This window comes from Hyphopichia burtonii, assembly GCF_001661395.1.
Source record: "Hyphopichia burtonii NRRL Y-1933 unplaced genomic scaffold HYPBUscaffold_10, whole genome shotgun sequence".
Lineage (NCBI taxonomy): Eukaryota > Fungi > Ascomycota > Pichiomycetes > Serinales > Debaryomycetaceae > Hyphopichia > Hyphopichia burtonii.
The window spans coordinates 190,483-214,128 of record NW_017963737.1 but is presented as its reverse complement, the minus strand read 5'-3'; the positions used below and the strand labels follow the sequence as shown (position 1 = coordinate 214,128).

Sequence of the window (23,646 nt, the reverse complement as noted above, 5' to 3'; positions counted from 1 at the left end):
TTTTTTTTTTTCTGTGGACTGAAAATGCGTGTTGTTTACCTTGAGATTTGATGTTTCAATAAAAAATCACCAATAACCATCTTTTCAATACCATTGAAGGTTAGCCCAGGATTGATATTAGAGTGTATGTTGGCAATGGACTTCACGAATACCCAGGACATTATTGATGGGTACTTGAGGGGACAACAAGCCCGGACCAAAGAACAACCTATTCTGCATTCACGAAGTACTTCTGGTAAGACACGAGCAGATAGTAATAACCCATCACCGCATTTGAAGAAGCGACAATATAGTGGGAATAGTATGATAGATGACATTACTGTGTTTGGAGAAGAGGACCGTGATAATTTGATGGGAGGATTGTATATCGACCCGGATATTGATCGATTATTGAGAATAGATGATTTACTGCTTGACTTGAGTCGAGATAATAGTATAGATTTGAATAGAGGCATAATAGAATCACCAACAGATTCTATATCTATTCCGAGTCCGATAAGATTCAGGAGCCGAGAAGAACGACCCGAACAGAAGAGTAAGAACAAAGAGCCATTTGATCAAGATGTACAGAGACTACTTTCAATTGGTAAAGGGGATGTTATGCCCAATTTCGAAGAGCTGATTAGTAAAGATGAAGAAGAGGATTTTGACGATGAAAAACTTTTAGAACAAACCCATAAAGCTATACAATCATTACCGGTTTCAATAACTGGGAATCGAGAATTTGAAAAATATGAAAAGATGTTGAATTCTGCAGTTGCCAAAGCAGTTAAACTGACCGAAGAACATCGGAGAGAAAACCTCGAGGTGGTTAAGGAAAGAGATGAAATGAGAAGGAGAAACCAAGCATTGCAAGAAGAAATATTGATATTAAAGCAAAAAAGTGAAAAGCAACAAGAAAAATTGAGGGATAATCAGAATCGGATAAATAATATGTCCAAGGTGCATCAAGAAAGAGAAATGATTATGGAAAGAGAACGGGGGTTAATGAAGAAGAGACTTGAAGAAACCAACCGGAATAGCAATGAGAATTCCCAATTAGTTAAAGAGAATGAATTATTGAGAGAAAAGTTAATAAAATACAAAGGACTATATGAAGAACAGAAGAAGACCAAGCCTACAGCAGAAGCAGAAGAAAAGAGACAGGAGCCATTGAAGAATGATGCTATTGAAAAAGAAGGGATGGTTGAAGAATTGGTCAGAAAATTGATGGATACAATTTCCAATAATAAAAAGGAACCCGTAGAAACGGAGATTAAAGAAGAGAAAAAAACAGAACCTGGCAAAATGAAAATGTTGGAAGTGTTTGAACAAGCGTTTGAGCAATTGAAGAATGAAGAGACTGACCCGAGAATAGAAACTCCAAAAGAAGGAGAACAAAATAAGATGATTCAACTATTGATTGGGATTCGAGATAGTCTTGATAAGTTGCTCAATGAGAAGTCGGCACCGCCGAGCTCCTCAAGCGTGAAGCCGGTGGCTGAAACATCAAGACTGAAAAGTAACAGGAGTAAAGACGTAATGGTGTATTGTCAATGTGATAAACGAGATTTGGGGGACGAGACGGTTGACAGTTTAGATTTCACCAATGAGAGTACAAGCACCGGGGAAAGACCCCGGTGTGAGACCTGTGCAATTGCAATGGAGGCCTTGAATAGGTTACAACGAGAAAACAGGAGGTTGAAGAGAAGACCCAGACGAGTGGGCCGGAGTCGCAAAATATTGAGTAGTTCCACCTCAGTGGGAGGACCACAAGAGGACGAATACGAGGATGTGACTGAGGAAGGCCGAAAAGAAGGTACCCAAACGTTAATGGGTCAATATAGATGGAATAATACTGTTTAATATATAATGAGTATAATAAATACGTAATTTGCGCATTTGCATCAAAATTTGCATCAAAATTTGCACCCAATTTCCACCATGTACCCCCAACATACTAACAACATACTACCATACCAACAAACTACTAACATACACTACTAACATGTGCTACTATACCAGTATATCGCTGTATGTGCGTACCACTGCATACCTTAATATATTCCTGCTGCTGTTTATATGGCCATACCACTGTATACTGAACCACATCTCTTCAAACCTAGACTGCAAGATATACGGAAAGATCGCTTAACTCGATGAGCTGAGATGAGCAGATCAGCAGATCAGCATGACTGTGATCAGGGTACATATGATCAGGGTACATGGGTAGAGTAGATGAGTAGAATGAGTAGAGTAGATGAGTAGATAAGATACAAAAACAAAATCGCGATGGACCTTTGTGTAGAAATGAAGCAATTCGTGTAATTGTGGCATTCATTGATCAACCAGCGAGATCACGAGAACCATAAAGACCATTCTATGGCCAGTTGACTTGGGAACCTCCAATGGGATGCCTGTAAGGACGTGTTGTTTTGGTGTTGGTATGGTAATGTACGAGTACAAACTTTATTTGAGCATTCATCACGTATGTATTACTGTACATGAATTACTGCCCATCATAGATATTATCATAGATATTATCATATATCATATATATTATCATATATATTATCATACCTCATATGGATCAGCATAATACCATAGGATTATATCATAGTTGTATGGCAATTGCCTAAATAAAATAAAAGTAAATACGCGAACCAAAAAAATCAAAATCAACAACACCAAATTCCATTCAAGCAAGCGAATTAACTTCAATAAACACAAATTAAAGGACTCTATTAAGGAGTAAACAAAACAATAACAATCAGTTTCATATCATATTGAGGGAGTCTGTATGGCGAGTGTGTGTTCCAATCTGACTAACTTTCCACAAACACCAATCCCATCAATTTAATCCTCCAGTCCTTTCTGGTGTTCAATACACTAACACCAATACTGAAACTGCGCTAACAGCAATAACTGCCTTTCCAATTCCTACTATTTACTGTTTCTTTTATTACTAGATCCAGCTATCTTTAAGCTTTCCTATACCGGGTGCTTTTTTGGAGTTTCAAACCTATTACTCTTATTATTAGAATTTTATTTTTATTTTTTTTTTTTTTTTCATTAGAAAAAAAACAAGTTGTTTTATCCTCTGTTGTATCTTATATCTTTTGTTATATCTTCTGTTGTACTCTTTTCAACAACTATACATCTTCTATTCATACTAGTACTGGTACTGGCTCCACTGCTCTTCTTGCGCTTCTCCCTGATTTATTCGTTGAGTCAACAGCATTAACATTTACATCAACATCATCAACTAAAACAACAACAACAACAACAACAACAACAACAACAACAACAACAACAACAACAACAACGACAACAACAACGACAACAACGACAACAACATCCGGCTCCTTATATCTTATGAATTAAACCCTGCATCCTTGCTTCATCTCTAGCATTCCATCATGTCATCCATAAACAACGAAAATGAATATAGACTAACTCGATCTAAATCCTTAGCTAGTCAGCGTCAACAACTAGAACAGAAAAAATTAAAACTTCACCATAATCATAAACCTGAATCGGATACGGTTAAAAACTCAGAAGACGTGATTGTTTCTACTAACTCGACCCGTCCTCATTTAGCTGACGTTTCAAACCAATTTGGAGTTAGTGGCTCCAAATCAATTACTAATTCAAAAGATTCGAAAGATTCTGATAAAAAATTAGATCAACAAGAAACTCTAGCTCCTCCAGTCCAAGTAACTTCATCAACCACTACCAAAAGACGTCCCTTGGCTGGAGACTTGGCTCCTTTAACCCAACAAACTTCATCCTCATCCAATTCCAATAATAAAGTTTCTAAGATTCCTTCAAAATCAAATAATAAAAGATCTTCCACTGATTTTGATAAAGAAAATGATGATTCTAAAATAATGTTACAACCTTCTCAAACTACAGCATCTAATATTTCTGCATCTAAAAAAAATAATTTATTAGTTCCAAATAGAAAAAGACAAGCCACGGAATCTTCTTCGAATTTGGTTGAAAAACTTCATACAACAAACGAATTAAATAATTCAAATAAATTTAAAAAATCAAAACGTATTGATTATGAATGGCAGGATTTGGATGAAGAAGATTTCGATGACCCTCTAATGGTTAGTGAATATGTTAATGATATATTTCCTTATTTAAATGAATTAGAATATAAAACTTTACCAGATGCAGATTATTTATATAAACAAACTCAATTAAAACCCAGAATGAGATCAATTTTAGTTGATTGGTTGGTTGAAATGCATCAAAGATTTCGTCTTTTACCAGAAACTTTATTTCTTGCAATTAATATAATGGATAGATTTATGTCATTAGAAGTGGTTCAAATTGATAAATTACAATTATTAGCAACTGGTTCTCTTTTCATTGCTGCTAAATATGAAGAAGTTTTCTCTCCTTCAGTTAAAAATTATGCTTATTTCACTGATGGTTCTTATACTGAAGATGAAATTTTACAAGCTGAAAAATATATTCTTACCATACTAGATTTTGAATTGAATTATCCAAATCCAATGAATTTCTTAAGAAGAATCTCTAAAGCTGATGATTATGATGTTCAATCAAGAACTTTAGGTAAATATCTTTTAGAAATAACAATTATGGATTATAAATTCATTGGAATGTTACCGTCCTTATGTTCAGCTTCAGCAATGTATATTGCTAGATTAATATTAGGTAAAGATCCAGTTTGGAACGGTAACTTAATTCATTACTCTGGTGGTTATAAAGTTTCTGATATGAAAGAATGTATAAATTTAATTATGGAATATTTAATTGCCCCAGTCGAGCATGATGAATTTTTCAAAAAATACGCTACTAGAAAATTTATGAAGGCAAGTATTGTTTGTCGTGGTTGGGCTCGTAAATTCATAAGTGAAGAAAGAGATTTATTCGATCCAAACTTAATTACTGATAGAATTCCAAAATAATCTCTGTTACTTATGAATTTGTTTTTTCTTCTTTTAAAGTTTACTTCATTAATGACCTTTTCATGATGTTTTGTTTTTATTTTGTTCTTTTTTTTTGCTTTCCCCTTCTTTTTTTGCTTTCTTTCTACTTCTTCTTTCCCTGTACATTAATCTTTCCAATTAGGTCTATCTAATTCACAAGAAACCAAATCAATAAAAGATCAAACTGAAGAACTTAAAAAAATTCTTTTTTAATCCCAAAAAAAAAAAAAAGACAAAAAAAAAACTTATCCAAATCAAAAAAAAAAAATTTAAAAAAAAAAGTTGACCAATACGATGTTTGTATATCCTTTTTGATTGTTGATTATATATTTTATTCTTTGCTTCTTCGCTACGTTCATTTATTTAGATTTATAATTTTCACAGTTTTATATTTATATGAGTAGTTTGTGCGCTGCAAAGAACGAAAAAATGAAGCTAACGCGTAGTGTTTTGATGTTTTTTTTTTCTTTCAGAAAAACATCAATAAACATCTTTTATCAAGACACTGACAGATCCACAACTATGTTCAAAGGATTGGTGGTGCTATTAGTGACGTCTGATACGTTCACTGCTGAAGATGCAAAGGAAACCGAGAGGCAATTACTATCTCAACACGTCTCTAAAGTGTATTTCAAAAACCAGTCAGATACTGACGTTAACTATCTCGATAAAGATTTAGATCAACCAATAAACCACATAGTTTCAGACACCGTGGAGTTCATCGAATACCACGCTGCTCAGCTTCTTATGATTCCGGTCACAACAGCTTCCTGGATCTCCCATAGTATAGAACAAAACAAGATTTTGAATCTTAAATCTTACAATCCTGATCCTAAAAACTTTTTAAAAGATTGCTTTGTTTGTATTGCAGATAATTTACCAGCTGGCGACAAGGAAGTGATTTACGGTGGGGTGAGAGCTTTTGGTGGTCAATATATGGATGATTTAACCAAACATACTACTCATTTGATCGCATTGGATCTAACTAACGTTAAATGTATAATCGCATCAAGTGCAAATCAACTGTCAAATAGTGATGACTCTATTGACATCAAAATAGTTCTACCTCATTGGATTAATGATTGTTTAAAACAAGGCAAAAAGTTAAGTGAAGAACCGTATCTTTTATCTAATCCAAAAGTACATCAGGAGAAGAAACCAATGTATTCGCTTATTCCTGAGTCGGATCAAAATAACAAATTGATTAATGATGACTGCTTGCCTAATATAGAAGGTAAAACTACAGATTTTTTCAAAGACAAGACTTTTTATTTCTCTTCGGATTATAATCTTTCGGAAAGAATGTCAAATTGTTTCTCTCAACTAGTCGAGTCCAATGGTGGGCACACAGTTTCGACTTTTAATGTGAAGGATATTGATATTTATATAGGTAAATATCGTTCGGGTGATGAATATAAAAAATGCTGTCTTTCAAATAGAATCGTGGTTGCCAATTTACAATGGATGTATCATGTCTTACTTACTAATACTTGGATCCTACCCCAAAATTCAAATTTATTACACTATCCATTCCCTAAAGACCCTCTAGCTGAGTTTAAAAACAAAAAAATATCAGTAACCAACTATTCTGGTGATGCTCGTTTTTACTTAACTAAATTAATAACCTTATTAGGAGGTGACTTTACGAAAACTTTAACCCGTGAAAATGATTTTTTAATTGTTGCAAAACCCGATGGAAAAAAATACGAAAGTGCAAAAAATAAGTGGAAGAATCTTGATAATAAACCTATTGTGGAAGTCGCTAATCATCTTTGGCTAGAAGAATGCTACTCCTCTTGGTCATACATTGATTCTAATTTACCTCGCTTCCAATATTTCGGTAGCAAGGCCAGTGGACGAGCTGGAACTGAATCATTGTTGGGTAAAACTAAACTCAATCACCTAGCTTTACAAAAATGGTACCTCGACCCTTCTATTGGTTCTAGTAAATTGAATAGCGAAGGAACAAACGTTGATGATAGTATGAGTGAAGATGAATCTCCTACTTTAACAAGAAATACCATCAGCCAGAAACAAACAGACACAGAACGCGAGAATGATCAAGAAATACAACCTGATGTGCAAGAAGAAGATCAAGAACTAGTGGACTTTAATGATGAAGAGGATGATGAAGAGGACGAAGGAGAACCTGAAAACACTGAATCAATTGAAAAATCACAACATGATTCCAATGAAAGTCAATCCAAGAGCCAAGCTTCTAAGTTACCAACTCCAGCTACCCCAGAAATTGACCTCGATAAAAGTGTCGAGATTGAGGATCAGGCTCATATAAGCAACCTTGAAAGTAGCGATCAAGCAGCTACCCCAAGCATTTCCGACGCATTCAGCGGCAGAGTTGGTAGATCAGCCAAACAAAAGGCAGCTTTGAAGTTGCATTCTGATATGGAAGATCTAAATGCCTACAAAGTTTTATCCAAGAGCTCAAGAAAGATGAAATCCTATATGAAAGAGTTGGAAGCTCGTGAAGAGGCAATCAAGGGATCTTCAAGGAAAAGACCTGCTTCTGAAAGTGCTGAAAGCAGCCAGGTTAGTAGCAAGGAAGATGTAATCAATGGAAGCACCTCGCCTTTGACTTCACAAACTTCTCATCCACCGGTAAAAAAGAAGAAGCCATCAAGTCCAGATAGAACACAGTCAGTAGTTGCAATTATGACTGGTTGTGAACTGGAGTTAGTACTCAACCGCGTTGACGTTGTCAAGCTTTCTCATTCCGGAATCAAGATTGTTAACGACTATTCACCTAAACATAAAATCAATACTATATTTGCTCCCCGTATATTAAGAACCGAAAAGTTCTTAAAAAGCTTAAGCCAAGCTGAACGTATTATCCACCCTAATTATTTAGTGAAAGCCTTGAAGAAAGTTAACGAGCAGGAGATAACTTGGGATGAGCTCTCAAAAGAGTATAATATTTCGGATTATGCATTAGATAAGGTCATTCCACTCAAAGAAATAAACCAAGATCTTGGGATTGCAAACACAAAAACGAACGGACTATCCGACTTGTTCAATAGCGAAAATAAGGGTAGTTTATTTAAAGGGATTAAACTTAACTTATCCACCAATTTAAACGGAGGAGTGAATTTAATCACCAGCATTCTCCAAACCCATGGGCTAGAAGAAGCAAAAAGTTTCAAGTCGGTACCAGCATCCATGATCAAACAGTTGTTAAAAAATGACAATGGTAAAGTTATATTCGTCGCACATAAAAGTAAGGATTCAAAGTTGATAAGTTCTATAAAGAAAAATGATGATAATATAATGATTGTGGAATGGGATTGGTGTGTTAAATCTATATTCAGAATGAAGTTAGAAGACCTTAAGGACTATCGATTATAGGGGCTTACAATTATATAGTAATAAATGAACTTAAGACCAATGTGTTTTTTGAGAACTACAAACTATCTTAAATATAAGGAGTAAATTTTGTATTTTTAATAGGATCAAGGAGAATATTATCAAAGCAGGAAAGATAGAATTAAAACTAAAAGCAAATATGATAGCGACTAAAAGTATAGTTATAATAATGACAAAGGAACATAAAATTGAAGTTCACAGAGAAGGGAGATTTTAGTTGACAAGTTAAGACAAATCGAAGAAAAAGAAAATACGAAGGTAAAATGTAAAAATACAAAGTAGCAATAAAAGAGCTAAATATCTATCAAGCTAGGGCCATCGTTCGTCTGTCTTTGCTGCTGTTGCTGAGGTTGAGCGTTACCAAATCCATAACCAGTGTACGCTGGGTTAATTTGAGGTTGTTGAGGTTGTTGGTTTTGATAGCCAACACCAGTATTCAAGAATGGATTACCGGTGGCGTTCGAACTTAATCTGATATCATCTCCAGTCTTCTGTTGATAACCAGTACCACTTGAATTGATGAAGGTTTGAGTTTTAGTATGTTGATGTGGAATTCTAGTAGCCCCGGTATTACCAAAAGTATCAATTCCTGTACCTTGAGCTAGTAAGTTATTCAAGTCAGCGTGAGTAGAGTCATTGAACTTAGAAGATGAAGTCAATTGTGCACTAAGAGGTTGCAGTTGCAGTTGTTGAGGTTGAGATGCAGATGGTTGAGTGAAGAAAGAAGGTTGCAGTTGCAGTTGTCTTTCTTGATTAGCTAAATCATTTAAAGATTGGGCTTGAGGTTGAGGAGCAGGAGAAGCAGATGAATTTAAAGCGAATGGGTTATTTGAACCGGTTTTAAGTGGTTGTAATTCTTGTTGAGGAGCTTGAACTTGTTGAGACTGTAGTTGTTGCTGTTGTTGTGGTTGTTGCCCATAGTTGAACCCAGTAAATTGAGGTTGTTGAGTGAACTGGGGTTGTTGTTGAGGTTGATAGAGGCCAGTTGCCATTGGATTCTGTATAGGGTTACCAAACATATCGTACTGTTGTTGAAATTGTTGAGGTTGTTGAGCAAACCCGGTGGCCATATAATATTGAGGTTGAACAAGAGCATATTGTTGTTGCTGTTGAGGATAATCATCTAAATCCAAAAGATTATTATTTTGTTCTTGTCTTAATTTTCTCATTTCTTCTTCTTCCATTGATAATTTCAAAGCAGCTTCTAAATCGGGGTCTGATTGTTGTTGTTGTTGTTGTATTTGAGCCTTTTCTTGTTCTGCAGTTAATCTAGATAATTCCAAGGCTTTTTGTAAATCGTCATCGTAAGGATCACTTCTTGATCTTGCAGTATTTCTACGAGATCTATTTTGACGTCTTGAAGGACTTTCATTTCTTGATAAATGACCATTTTGAGATCTTGCAGCCAATTCACGTTCATGCTTTAGACGTTCATCATCTCTTAATAAAGCCACCAATTCTTTAGCCTTAACTCTAATTAAAGCACCTTGATCATTATTCATTTCATCAAAATGTATAAATTCTCTTAAAGTTTTAATAATGTATAAATTATCTTTTGACCAGAGAACACATTTTTCTGAACCAAATCTGATAAGATAATCCAACACAGTCAAGGACTTAGCAACGTGGCGCCAATTCTTACCCTTATCATTCAATCTGCGATCCAACATATCCATAATTTCCAAAAAATCAGTTTGAGATTGATAAGTATAAGAAGCAATTTCTTCCATATCATAAGTAGTTGGTCCAGTTGGATCATTCGAAGTAGCATTTCTAACAGACACCTGGACCGAAGAGTACCCATTGGCAACGTTCTTTATAGAACGAACAAACGATTTGGACATCTTTTAATCTAATTTTCCAATTAAAACCAATATCAATCAATTTAACTGATAAGCCTCGAAAAGATTGTAATAAGTTTCCCCACTGATATGTCCAATTGAACAAAATACCCTATAAATCACCGAGTTACCACTTAAAATACCAAAGTAATCAGTCTTAACCTATAAATTAGCTTAGCAATTCTGGAAAAGAAGATGGAATTAACTAAAAGAAAAAAAAACAGCCGGAGAATTGAACAGGTGAGCATACATTTTTTGAACAACCAAATGGAAAAAAAAGTGACCCGGCATTACTGATACTGGCTCTGTCTAGGGATACTTCTGTGCTTTACCCAGACCGTCCCCCTGCCACTTACCGGATGCTCAAGCAGGGGGCCACCCGTCAGCTTGAACCCGGCCATTGGGGGTTGTTGGTTGGCTCACAAGGACGAGACGTAATTGCACCATCGAGTCAACTTTTTCAACTTCAAATCCCACCTCTAGAACGTAAACCAGTAGAACTACAAGATATGCCACACCTTCTACCTCAACATCTACTACCACATCCGCTACACCTCTGTCAAGACCTCTGTTTGTAGTTTGTAGGCCGGTTCTTCCTCTTTCTCCCACCACCCCCGATTACGTAAGCGGCCAATTTTACTAATTTTTTTTTCTAAGACTTCTTGCCACCAGAACCTTCTGACAGTTCTTCTTCTTCACTTGCTACAGCCCAGGAGTCCAAGCAGCATACAGCTTCAGTTGAACTCGAGTGAATCGTTGCAAAATCCAAAGCGAGAAGCTTTAGCAGAAAACCAGCGAGGAAAAGCTCATAGAAAAAATCAGACAAAAAAACTCATAAAGAAAAAAAAAAAACAGGAAAACCATTGAAAAATCAAAACAGAAGGAAATACCTTTTTTATCACGGTTATCCATACAACAAGATAAGGAAGGCGATAGCTAAGGATTGAAAGGTATCATTTCCAGTTACAAGCCTGTTCAGATTTGTTAATTTTATTTTAACTGAACTTCCAGTTTTATAAGTGAGTGAGTAATTTGATTATGGCTGATAGCAGAAGGTGTCGTCGTTGTAAAAGAAAGAGACTCGACGATGAACCGTTTGAGGTTCAACAGTATAAGACATGTGCCAAATGTCGGATCATTGAACGTACGAAGAAGAAGCTGAGAAAACCATTGGCGGAAGAGACCATGAGATATGGGTTGAAACAATTCTATGAACAGAATCAGAATTCCAATGCCCACGAAGATATTTTTTATAGTGAACAATTGAAAAAGGAGTTGGAGGCTTTCGAAAGAGCTGCTGCTGCTGAAGGTAGAACTCCATCTATAACTTTGGAATCGGCAAATCTAGGAAGCACAATTCCTAATCGTGCTAATGGTACTACTTCTGCTAGTAATAATAATGGTGGATCAACTACTAATTTCCGTCAATCATCATCTCCAGGTAATCATGATATGTACCAACAACGAGGAGGAGCCGGACAACAATTTTCTCTCTATCAAGGACCAAACGGAGGTAATTCGAGCAATTCAATTCCAACAATGAATTCGTATTCTGGTTCAATACCAACTCCTTCTACTTTCAATCACCATAATCCGAATAAGATTGTTAAGAATGGATTACCTCGACATATATCTACAAGACCCCATCCTGAATTACATCAATATCGCTCATCTTCGCAATCAATTCAAACGAGTAATCAACCGCGTCAATATCCAACCAGTGAACAACAAGCCACTATTAAAAGAATTAAAATGAATACTCCGTATATTTGTGAATTATGTGATGATGATCTTAAACCAAAAGATGAAATTAATGAAGTCTATCGATTATGTCATGAATGTTTTAAAAACCCTTTTGCCAAAGAGAATGTTTATGAATCCTTTAATGAATATATGTCTCATATAGCTGAATTTAATGGTCAGGAAGATTTAAATGATTTAAATTTCATTTGTGAATTAAATCCCCGTTTTATCGATCATTTGGATTATCAAAAACCAATTAGTAGTGAAACTATCTTCAGAGAATTCTTATTAGATTCATTGAGAAATATTTATTTGAATCCTCTTATGGGTATAATTAACAATGTTACTTTCAATCAAGTAAAGACGAATGTTAATGAATATATTCCAACATCACCAACAGTCAATAAATACACTAAGAAGAATCAATATAAATCAACTAATCCAATCAAAGCCAATTATAAAGAATCTGATTCCGATCAAGATAAAAATATTTCCTCCATTTCAATGATTTACAATATTGCTAACAACTTATTGATTATTAAATTGAATCATAAATTTCATTTCCAAAAAATCGATTATTCAGTTGATCTATTAAAGAAAATCAATTCTTTAATACTTGGTAATGATAAGTTAAACTATACCGATAGTGCTATTGAGCTATACCAATATTTGAAAAATGATGAACAATTTGGGGATTTCATTAAAAAAGTTCCTTTGATCCAATTCAAAAAAGATTTCCCTACTTTTGAAAAAACTCTTGAGACAATCAAATCAAACGAAGAGTTAGTCAATGCTGACTTGAACGATATCATTACAACTAACTCTGAACTTCAAAAAAATCCAACCGACTCCTCTGATCTTCCTTCCAAAATGGAGGATGGAACCTCCTTTCGTCCAATGGAAGAATCAAAAGAAGTCGATCCTGTTTTCGATCAATGATTTTGCTTCTTCTCTCATGTACAATATATATATTTTGATGTATTTCTACCATGATAAACCACCATCTTCCCCGTATCTTTGTATCATAATTGTTGTTCCCGTATAAGTTATTATTAGAATCATGCGTGTCTAACTTCTTGACGGCCAACAGAAACCTACTTAAGCTCTATCTAGCCTCCAATGGCGAACTACAGACCAAAGCCAAGACCAACACCGCACCGTGATTACATTCTAAGCTTCAAGTATACCGTTCAGTTCCTACTTTAAAGCTTTTCAAGGGTTTAAACACGTATTTATCGCAGCCTCCTTCAAAAGAAAAATCACCTATTTCAAGCTGAGCACACACAAAAAAAAAAAAAAAAAAAAAAAAAAAACTTCAACGGGCTCAAACAACCATTTCAAAAGGTCTGATATTACTTTCTATTACTTTTCTAAGCTTAGTCGATAGTTAGACTAGACGTTCGCTTGAAACTCCAGATCAGAACACGGACCGCGGTATTCTTACCATTTTTCCAGATTCGAATTGTTAAGCTTGGCCTGATCTTTTATCTGGCAGACTTTTATCCCTGATTAGATTTTGAACTCAGCAGGGACATTTTTTCATAACATCGGATTAGTATGAAACTTTCCCTTATACTTTCGTTATCAACGATTATTTCGTTTACACAAGCAGTGTTTTTGGATACTAATAATGTTACTAATATCGAGCAAAACACCGCGTTGATTGCAAAAGGTTTACTTGATTATTATGAAGGAGAAAAATACGGGGGTACCATTGGTATGTTTAGTTGGCCATATTATTGGTGGGAAGCCGGGGGAGCCTGGGGGTCCCTTATTGATTACACTTACTATATGAAAAATGATACTTTAGTGCCTTTGATTAAACAGGCATTAGAATATCAAGTTGGTGATGATTATAATTATATTCCTTTAAATCAATCCACTACCGAAGGGAATGATGATCAAGGTTTCTGGGGGATTGCCGTGATGGCTGCAGCAGAAAAGAATTTCTCGAATCCTGAAAATCCGAAAAAGGCATGGTTATCATTAGCTCAAGCAGTTTTCAATACCATGACTGCTAGATGGGATCATAAGGAATGTGATGGTGGTCTTAGATGGCAAATTTTCCAGTGGAACTCGGGTTATGACTATAAGAATTCCGTTTCAAATGGCTGTTTATTCAATATTGCTGCTCGTTTAGCTCGTTATACTAGTAATGATTCCTACGTTGAATGGGCAGAAAAAGTTTGGGATTGGATGTATGGAATTGGACTTCTTTCTGAAGGTGATTGGTGGTTTGTTTATGATGGGGTCAAAGTTGATAATAACTGTAGTAAAGTCACCAAATACCAATGGTCTTACAATCAAGGTTTATTATTATCTGGTTGTGCCTTCTTGTACAATTATACTGAAGATGTCTTATGGTTGAACCGTTCACTCAACTTGTTAAACGGGGCTCAAGTTTTCTTTGCTAATAACTCCGTCATGTATGAAGCTGCCTGTCAAAATTCAAATAATTGTAATCAAGATCAACGTTCTTTTAAAGCGTTTTTCTCAAGATTCTTGGGTTTAACTTCTGTTTTAATTCCTCAAACCTATGATATCATCCACTCATGGTTAGTTGATTCCGCAAATGCTGCTGCCTCCTCTTGTTCCGGTGGGCTGGACGGCCATACCTGTGGTTTGTCCTGGACAAATGGTTCTTGGGATGGTTACTATGGTTTAGGTGAACAAATGTGCGCTTTGGAGGTTATGACCAACTTGAGAGTCCGTGATGTCGATCCTCCTTACACTGCTAACACCGGTGGTTCTTCTATTGGTGATCCTGCTTCCGGTTATTCTACTACTGCCGTCGATGCAACTCCTTTATCGCTAGATGCTGGTGACCGTGCTGGTGCTGGTATCATCACCGCTATTCTCGGCTCGGCCTTGATTGGTACCGGTGTCTGGCTTGTGATATAAGACCTCTCTATCACAACTAAATATAAAAGTAGCTTATATAGTTTCATTAACGTACTGCAAAATATTGTCTGTAGACCCGTACATCCGTCACCCAAAGCAAAAAAAAAAGTCCGTGATTAAAAAAACAAAAAAAACTTTGGGTCAAGGGATAAGTTAAGCATCTAGTGCTATTTCTTCAATTTGATCCAAACAAATTGAATTCTATTAGTATATCGAGACTTGTATCAATTGAAGTACCAGTGAAGCGTCCAAGTCTTTAGTCTTATTAATTTGTGCTGCTTTTACAATTGTGAAGGAAAGATTCACACGACATATCTTATCGCGATCATCCATATCTCCAGATTATAAGTAGTGTTTTAAATTTGAAACATATTGTGGGTTGAAGATTAACAATACGATGTCAAAAATGAGTGCAGAAGACACCTTTACCTCCATTCAATGGGATAGGGGCGAAGAAAGCCAACATCCAGCGAACGAGCGTGCTCCTCCGGCAACAATCTCTGAAGGCGAAACTGACGATAACGATACTTCTTTGCCAGTCAATGATGTACAAGATGCTAACAGTGATGCTGATATAAACGTCAATAATGATGATGATGGTGAAGCTGATGAAATTGAAGATGGGAACCCCTTAGGGGTGGGAGATCTCGAAGATACTGAAGATAATAATGAAGATGAATATGCAGATGATGCCGATCCTTCCAATTCATTACTTATGACCAAAGGCCCATCCAATGATAGTGATCGAGCCAGTGATGACAAGGGTGATGCCGATGTAAATGGCCGAGACCATTCAGATAACGATCACCCCAACCAGGATGCCAGTATTAAATCATTACACTCTAATAATCTCGAATCCGCAGCCGATGATAAAGGTAATATCGATCTTTTGGGCTCTCCTGCAGCCGCCACTTCTGGCGGGTACGAAAGTGAGCTTGGAAGTACAGATGAACCAAATTTATTTTACAGTCACACAATTGATAGTTCAGTTACCTCCCCAATTCGTGATTTGGATAGCGCATCCAAGCCATTTATATCATATCAAATAACAACTACCACCAATCATCCCTCGGTAATAAAATTGAGTTCTATAAAACCAACAGAACCAAATAGTGCAGTGACTATAAAAGTTCGAAGAAGATATGGAGATTTCAGATTTTTGCATGATTGTTTGAGTAATGATTACCCTCAAATTCTCGTTCCTCCATTACCATCAAAGCTGAATTTCAAATATCTCACTGGTGATACTTTCAGTACTGCTTTTGTACATAAGAGATTACATTCTTTGGATAGATTTGTCAAATACATCACAAATCATTCAATTTTATCTCAACTGTCAATATTTCATTTATTTGTGAGTGATTCACCAGACTGGTCAACTTTTACTAAGAATTTGAAAATTTCAAAAAATAATACAAGCTCTATTCAGGAAGAGAATATTGAATCATCAGGTTTTACAAGTTCTGTTGTTAACAAAGTTGTGAATGAAGATTTATTGACTGAAACTGTAATGAACTTTTTAACCCCTGCAAAGCATAAGCGGGAAACAAATAAAGATATTTTGGAAATTAGTGACAAATTAAAGAAATTGTATGAAAATCTTCTCAAGCTAGATAAAATATTCACTAAGTTGAATAAGAAGAACCATGATTTAAGTCAAGATTACGAACAATTTGCTAACCAGATAAGTAAACTATCAATTATTCAGAGTAAAGGACAGGAAACAGGATTAGGGACTAACTCGGACGAAGTTAATGGTGATGCTACTGAATCTTCAAAAGACCAACAACAATTCACCGATAATTTCAAAGTCTTTGCTCAATCTTTATCATACTTTTCAAACAATTGGGCAAGCTTACATAAGTATATCGATGAATCATTTCTAGTCTCTTTGAAAGATTGTTCCAAGTACATCATTAGCTTGACTAATTTAATTGAATTGCAGCACAATAAAAAAATTGATTTACAAGTTTTACAAGACTACCTTAACAAATCAAGAGGGGAATTAGCTAGTTTTGGAGGTCGCCATGCGACTGGCAATGCACCTCCTCCCAGTGGTGTATTGAATGGGAACAAGCCCAGTGGCATTGTGAATAATACAACTCAATTGATCAAAGATACCATTTCAACTTCGGCTACCCCCCATATTGCTTCTTCGAATACCGATGGTAAGCTTGAAAAACTACAAAACAAAATCGAACAGTTAGAAAATGAAATCAAACTTCAAACTGACTTGGTTCAAAGCTTAACCAATAAAATCATCAATGAAGAATATCCTAACTGGGATAAATTCAACAAAAACGAATTGAAACAAAACATGGTTGGGTTATGCAACGAAGAGATCAAGTTTTACAAAGGCTTGGTTGATAATTGGTCTGATGTAGAAGTCAAACTAATGTCGAGGTTAGAAGAACTCAAGTGATCATGCAAGTAGGGTTCCATCTTCTATAAAAAATTTACCTTCGTCTTCCTTTTGCATTCTTCAATTCTTCTAAATATATATTAGACCGTATGTCCTTCTTATAGTAACCTACTCCTTCTGTTATAGTAGCCTTGTTGTAGTCTTGCAAAAATCATCATACAAAAGTGAAAAAAAAAAAACACTAAGAAAATTAAAGTCGTGTCCGAAATCCTCCCGCAGATTCCCTTTGTTAAATAAAGTACAGCTAATATAGAGAATGATGAAGTCTGGTAGCTTCATTATTTCAATTCGACAAGACTCTTACGAATAGTTGTTTGAAGATAGTAGAGCTTTTTCTGGTTGAATATTGCAAATCTTGTCGTACTCATTGAGTGATATTGAAGAGTCCTAGATTCACTAACTTATACCCTTGTTAATTTTTCAACGGACAGATCTGACAATTGAACAAGATAAGATCCAGAAGGTGGTTTCAGATATTCTATTGAGCAATTGGATTACAGAATGAATTGGTTGGCTGTTCTATTCTTGTTATGCACTAGTGTGCTAGCAAATAAGGTTCTATTTGATGAAACTATGAACTCTCAAGTTTGTGGTGGGATGTACGCTAAGCACGATTGGGGTGGAAGTTTAAAACCTCATATAGGCCTCAGGTTAAATCAGTTTGGCAAAGATCACTATGATTCCAACAATAAGGATGCTCAAGGTAGTGAAGACGTGCTGGTCAGTTATGTTATATTCGAATATAAGGATATTGATAACTTAGGTGCTGATGTTGGAGGCGGTCGTAAGAAATATATTTGTGATAGTTACGCCATTGATACTTTGAAGATTTGTGATAAAAAGCAAGAAGGAAATTTCATCATTAATGCAGATGTTACTAATTCTACGATAATGACTTCTCATATAAATAAATTAGGTCCAGTTAATCTCGACTATTCAGTCAACAAGACCGGATACTATTGTGTTTCCACTTTTAATAAGAATAAAGCAATGAAGTATAAAGGTGTTGTCAATTTCCAAAATGCTTTTGGTCAATTAAGTGCAAGTGAAATTCCGAAATTGCCTGCCTATGGTATTTTAACTTTATGCTATGCTATTGCCCTTGCATTATATGGCTTCCAATTCTTTAAGAAAAGAAATGAACATCAAATTTTACCTTTGCAAAGGTATTTATTAGCCATGTTAGGATTTTTGACTTTTGATACATTAGTTGTGTGGTCTTATTTTGATTTAGTCAATAGAACTAAAAACCCACTGTCTGGATTCGTTACCTTTTATATGGTTTTCCTTTCTATGTTGAATGCTGGTAAAATCACTTTTTGCTTTTTCCTTTTACTTTGTATAGCATTGGGTTATGGTGTCGTCGTTTTGAAACTTAGTAAGAAAATTATGTTTAGATGTAAAATTTTGGCTGGGGTTCACTTTCTTGCTTCCTTCTTTTACTTACTTGCAACTTATTATAGCTCTAATAATAGTGTTGTAACCTCTAATTCAAATGCTGAGGATGATCCAGAATTTAATGAAATAAAGGGATTAATTCCTTTGATTCCAATTTCAATCACTTTGACTATTTATTACGTTGCCACTTTGGTTTCTATTAAAAAGACAACTGCAAATTTACATAAGCAACGTCAAATCATCAAGTTACAACTTTATGAAAACTTATTTAGAATAATATTCCTTTCTGTTCTCCTAACTTTCGGTGGGTTGATTTTATCATCTTTCATTTATTTAAGTATGAGTAGCACTCAAATGATCGAAGAACACTGGAAAGGATCTTATTTTATTTTTGAATTTTGGCCAAGTGTTGTATTTTTTGCGGTCTTCATGGGAGTTTCTTGGTTATGGAGACCAACAGAAACCAGTTATATGTTGGCAATTTCTCAACAAGTTGCAACTGATGATAATATTGATGAAAATGGAACTCAAAACGCTGGTCAAGGATACCATGAAGGTCATGAGTTTGAATTGGATGATTTATCATTATTGAGTCACAGTGATAATGATTTAGAAAATGGTAGAAATAATAATGATGATGATAGCTTTGAATTGGGTCACAATTCAAGTAATACCACCCGTAATGATGCTCCTCCTAAATACGAGGAAACTGATCTGCACAAAAAGTCAACTTCTCATGAATCAGATTTACAACCAACTGGTAGTAATACATTATTTGAACTAGGTGATGATGATAATGATCCTAACAAAAGCGATGATCGCTTAAGAGAATCTAAATAAAGAAGAATAGATTTAAGATAAAGTTGTATACGTATGTACTTTAATAAAAATTCTAAGTAATAACTATGATTAGTAAATGATTTTGTTTGATTATTTATTCAAATATTTTAAAGATTATATATATCTATAAGTTTAATAAACTACATCATAATCCAGCCCAAACTTGTCCACCACTTTCATGAACTTGTTTGCCCAATTGTTCGACTTTAGCATCCCAATCAACCAAGTGGCTGTATAAGGCTTTAACTTGATCTAAGTTCAAAATTCTTGGTTGTAACCAAGTTACCACTAATATTTCATCAATTTGGTTGATATAGCCTTTGATTAAATTAAGTGAAAAACATTTTATTATAAGATGTTCAACGTCATTCCCAGGAGTACCAGTGAAATCACTGATTTCCTTAAACGACAATCTTTTGTTGGTTGTGGATTTTAATGAGATTAACTCTAATAATGAAGTAATAATAATTTTTTGTTGTAAGAAAAATTGGAATTTAACTAAGAATGGTGATTTTGGAATACCAACTTTAAGCCAGTGATTGAAATCGTTCAATTTACCAGCATTAAGAGATTGGATTAAATTGAATAGCCAAAAGTACGGAGAGCTTTCACTTTTAATGACGTTCAAAACATCATGTAAAATTAATTCACCAAAGTTATAAATCTTGTCACCCAATAAGGCAGCAATACATAAATCATAACATAAACTTATTTTTTCTTCATTAGTTAAAGGAGTTGGAGTATTTTCAATTGATGATAAATATAATAAACCATTTGAGTAAAATTGATTATAGTTTTCATCAATTTTATATAATTGACATTTTGTTAAGTAAAATGCTGCATTTATCTTGGAATTGAACACTTGAGAGTCAGATGATGAATCATCAAATTTACTTTCAACCAGTTCTAAGATTTCTTCTGACTTAACTTTATTACCCAACAATAAGTAGAAGCGTGATATTTGTAAATCAACATAAACAATTGATTCTTCTTTATTTAACAAAGCCTTTAATTCGTCATCATCAGTGGCGGCCTTCTTCAAGGATGGGGTAGCTTGGCTTATGAATTGGTCTTTCAATTGAATCAATTTTTCCAAAGCAGCCTCTTGATCTCTTTTATCGTCATTTGGGAAACTAGCTAATAAGAAGTCAACAACTTTGATTGGGTTCAATTTTTGTTGAAATTGACTGACAAAAGAATCATAAATCTTAATTCTTAAATTATTGGATTTAGAATCTGGTAAAGAATAGAAATCATCTAAAGCCAAAGTTAATTGGTGCCATAATTTACGTTCATAGAAATCTTCAAATTGATAGAATATATTTATCAAGTCTCCTGACTCAACTTCCAGTCTCAAGCTTGCTAACACGGTGGAAACATCACCATCTAACTCCATTGCAGACATCTTCAACGATTGATATGTATTGGAAATAACTAATATCTGTGAAGTCAACTTCTTTCAACTGTAGACTTTAACATTGGAGTTTCTCAAAGAATCTCTTGCCACCTCGATTTCTGATAAAACATCCGTACATATATAAGTTTTCCATTACAAATAGAATACCGATTACAATCTAAGACATAATTCAGGATCATAGATACATAATAGTTACTGCATTCAGGAAGACACTATACTCACAAGAATGCATTACTAAAGTCGATAAAACTAGCAGATACAATGTCCCTGAAAAAAATATATAAAAAAAAAAAAAAATAAAAAAATGTTAAACCAATGCAAATGAAAACAATCTTTGAAACTCCAATTCTATAAGGAGAGTTCATAAACAGGCGAAGAAGGCAGTTCCTATCATAACCGGCATCAGGAGATCAGCCTTGAGCAAGTGAATAATTGAGGGGAAGAGACTTAATTATCAATAAATGCTTTCAAGTCATTCCAATTAGCCAAGTTTTCACTAAATAAATCTTTACCAGATCTGATGAATTCCAACATTATAGTTAGCCATTTCTTTTCCATGCTTGTAGAAAAGGACGAGAATGTAGATTTCAAATGATCAGTCAAGTCGATCATATCTTTATTGACCAAATTGATTAATTGATCTAATTTCGTTAATTCTTTTTCAATTTGGTGAATCTTATACAGGAATTGATTTGAAAGATCATTGGGAGGGAGATCAGCTAAAGGATCTGGTTTTGGAATTGGTTTTTGTGGAGACGAAGTTGGAGAAGTATAATTATTATAAGTATCCTTAGATTGTAGTTGATTATTTTGATGAGAATTATATTGTTGGAAAGTATCATCATCAGGTAAGATGAAAGAAGATTTATTACCACCAAACAAACCATACCAAGATTTTTTAGAGTTTAGAGAACGACTATTTGTAGATAACTTCTTCTGTTTTAATTCAATTCTTTTGATAGCATCATTAATACTTGGACTATTTATATTTAAATTTTTTAAGTCATTTAATTTAATATGATTTTGATAATTATTATTGAAAGTCATTAAGTCTTGAATTTTATTAAATTTCAATTTGAATAATAATTTAAATTGAATTAATTTAAATTTATAAAATTTAATTAATTGTAATGCAGTTGAATAATATTGGATTAATTGATTAATTGGTTCTTGCCAATTTGGTATTAAATTTGAAATAACAAAACTTTCAAAATTTAAGAAATTCAAATCAATTGTTGAGCCAAATTTTTCAATCAATGAACTTAATTGATTATTAAAGTTTGAATGATTATTTAAATCTGATAATTCATGAATCTGTAATGAAAAATTATTTAAATTACCACCCAATTCAATTAAATTATTAATGACTGATTTATAATTTTTAATTGATTTATTATTTAATTTATTTAATTCATTTAAAATTTTAATGTTTTGATGGAAAATAATCTCATAAGAAATTAATTCAATTGGGATATCTTTAAAGCTAATAAATTCATTATTTGTATTTGAAATTGAAGAATTATTTAAAATTTTTAAATTGTCATCTTCTTCTTTAATTTTGAATAAATTAATTTGATCATTTAGTTTATGTAAATCATCATTAATTTTTTTCAACGAATGAAGATTATCAATTTGGGAATTGAATTCAAATCCATTAACAATTGGTAATAAAGAATATAAACCATTTTGATCGGTTGGGTTTACTGGATTAGCCAATAATAGATTATTTGGTAATAAGCTTAAAGGAGGTTCATTAATAGCATTATTCCAACATAATTCATAATTTGGATCCAAAAATTTATGTAGAAGAGGGCAATCTTTTAAAATTGGATTTGAATTAAAGATTAAATCAATTAAAAAAACCTTGAAATTTCTTTTTCTAGTTTCAATAATAGTTGATTCTTTGGAATTATTAATTGAATTAATTAAATAATTAAAAATTGTATGTTTTTCAGGTATTGGGGGTATTATTAAAGTTGGGAATAATTTCAATAAATTATCTCTGAAAGATTTAAATTCACTATATCGACGTTTAACGATGATTGAATTTGAAGAATCAATTGAAATTTCAATTGAATAAACTATAATTGAAGAATTCATTAATCGTTCACTTGATATAACGTCAATTGATAAATTATCATCATGTAAAAAATTTCTTATTTTATTTGATAACCCAAGGGAGTTATTAACTAAATCCATATTACGGTAATTTTTGGAACTAATTTGATCATCATATTCATCATTAATTATAGAATTATTAAAAGAATTATCTTTAGCATTACCATTTGATTTATTTTTACCGTCAGAAAGAAATGATTGATTCCCGTAAAAGGAAGGATTATTATCCTGTTCAATATCTTCGAATATATCTGAATTCATCGTCGTGTGATTATTGATTGTAAGAGTAAGGGGTAATACTAATTTTGAAAATAACAAAAATAATCAACGGAGGGCCTGGAAACAAAACGGGAACTACCCAAGATCAACTTATTCAAGAGATGAATGACTTCTTTCCAACAATGGATTGATTAAAGTTATTCAATAAGTCCGCAAATACTAATTCAAACAAACTGTTGTTATAGGTTAAGCGATGGTTGAATAGTAAATAAACAACCTCAATTAAGTAACTGCAAAGATGACGATCCACACTTACTTACCGATCTCAGATCTAAATATTATACCTTACCATTCAATTGATCTCCAAAGCTCATTTGAAGTGCAATGATTGTGTTGCTGTTGCTGTCGATGAAGTAGTTGGTATCT

The 23,646-nt window shown here is 33.9% G+C and overlaps 10 protein-coding genes across 10 annotated transcripts; 7 read left to right on the top strand and 3 right to left on the bottom strand.

Annotated features, from left to right (window-relative positions):
- Nucleotides 1–41: 41 nt before the first annotated feature.
- HYPBUDRAFT_154307 (uncharacterized protein) lies at nucleotides 42–1,879 on the top strand. The gene has a single exon (XM_020222009.1). It carries the CDS (start codon nucleotides 136–138, stop codon nucleotides 1,843–1,845), a length of 1,710 nt encoding a protein of 569 aa, XP_020073785.1. The 5' UTR covers nucleotides 42–135; the 3' UTR covers nucleotides 1,846–1,879.
- Nucleotides 1,880–3,038: 1,159 nt separating this feature from the next.
- CLB2 (B-type cyclin) lies at nucleotides 3,039–4,922 on the top strand (the record flags this gene model as incomplete). The annotated part of the gene is made up of 1 exon (XM_020219657.1): nucleotides 3,039–4,922. The coding sequence occupies exon 1, from the start codon at nucleotides 3,399–3,401 to the stop codon at nucleotides 4,920–4,922; it is 1,524 nt and encodes a 507-aa protein (XP_020073784.1). The 5' UTR covers nucleotides 3,039–3,398.
- A 536-nt stretch (nucleotides 4,923–5,458) lies between these two features.
- Nucleotides 5,459–8,338, top strand: ESC4 (Esc4p). Its single transcript, XM_020219430.1, has one exon. It carries the CDS (start codon nucleotides 5,466–5,468, stop codon nucleotides 8,301–8,303), a length of 2,838 nt encoding a protein of 945 aa, XP_020073783.1. The 5' UTR covers nucleotides 5,459–5,465; the 3' UTR covers nucleotides 8,304–8,338.
- Nucleotides 8,339–8,383: 45 nt separating this feature from the next.
- Nucleotides 8,384–10,336, bottom strand: HYPBUDRAFT_154306 (epsin). Its single transcript, XM_020222008.1, has one exon. It carries the CDS (start codon nucleotides 10,163–10,165, stop codon nucleotides 8,615–8,617), a length of 1,551 nt encoding a protein of 516 aa, XP_020073782.1. The 5' UTR covers nucleotides 10,166–10,336; the 3' UTR covers nucleotides 8,384–8,614.
- Nucleotides 10,337–10,970: 634 nt separating this feature from the next.
- HYPBUDRAFT_237790 (uncharacterized protein) lies at nucleotides 10,971–13,218 on the top strand. Its single transcript, XM_020223208.1, has one exon. It carries the CDS (start codon nucleotides 11,201–11,203, stop codon nucleotides 12,842–12,844), a length of 1,644 nt encoding a protein of 547 aa, XP_020073781.1. The 5' UTR covers nucleotides 10,971–11,200; the 3' UTR covers nucleotides 12,845–13,218.
- Nucleotides 13,219–13,252: 34 nt separating this feature from the next.
- DCW1 (putative mannan endo-1,6-alpha-mannosidase) lies at nucleotides 13,253–14,806 on the top strand (the record flags this gene model as incomplete). Its single annotated transcript, XM_020219655.1, has 1 exon — nucleotides 13,253–14,806. The coding sequence occupies exon 1, from the start codon at nucleotides 13,463–13,465 to the stop codon at nucleotides 14,804–14,806; it is 1,344 nt and encodes a 447-aa protein (XP_020073780.1). The 5' UTR covers nucleotides 13,253–13,462.
- Nucleotides 14,807–15,521: 715 nt separating this feature from the next.
- Nucleotides 15,522–17,228, top strand: SNX4 (Snx4p; the record flags this gene model as incomplete). The annotated part of the gene is made up of 1 exon (XM_020219125.1): nucleotides 15,522–17,228. The coding sequence occupies one exon, from the start codon at nucleotides 15,522–15,524 to the stop codon at nucleotides 17,226–17,228; it is 1,707 nt and encodes a 568-aa protein (XP_020073779.1).
- A 295-nt stretch (nucleotides 17,229–17,523) lies between these two features.
- Nucleotides 17,524–19,499, top strand: HYPBUDRAFT_130631 (uncharacterized protein). Its single transcript, XM_020219429.1, has one exon. The coding sequence runs from the start codon at nucleotides 17,730–17,732 to the stop codon at nucleotides 19,464–19,466; it is 1,737 nt and encodes a 578-aa protein (XP_020073778.1). The 5' UTR covers nucleotides 17,524–17,729; the 3' UTR covers nucleotides 19,467–19,499.
- A 112-nt stretch (nucleotides 19,500–19,611) lies between these two features.
- On the bottom strand, nucleotides 19,612–20,871 carry HYPBUDRAFT_115717 (proteasome regulatory particle lid subunit; the record flags this gene model as incomplete). Its single annotated transcript, XM_020219141.1, has 1 exon — nucleotides 19,612–20,871. One exon carries the CDS (start codon nucleotides 20,869–20,871, stop codon nucleotides 19,612–19,614), a length of 1,260 nt encoding a protein of 419 aa, XP_020073777.1.
- A 459-nt stretch (nucleotides 20,872–21,330) lies between these two features.
- On the bottom strand, nucleotides 21,331–23,262 carry HYPBUDRAFT_159117 (uncharacterized protein; the record flags this gene model as incomplete). Its single annotated transcript, XM_020222423.1, has 1 exon — nucleotides 21,331–23,262. The coding sequence occupies one exon, from the start codon at nucleotides 23,260–23,262 to the stop codon at nucleotides 21,331–21,333; it is 1,932 nt and encodes a 643-aa protein (XP_020073776.1).
- Between the last annotated feature and the right edge of the window lie 384 nt (nucleotides 23,263–23,646).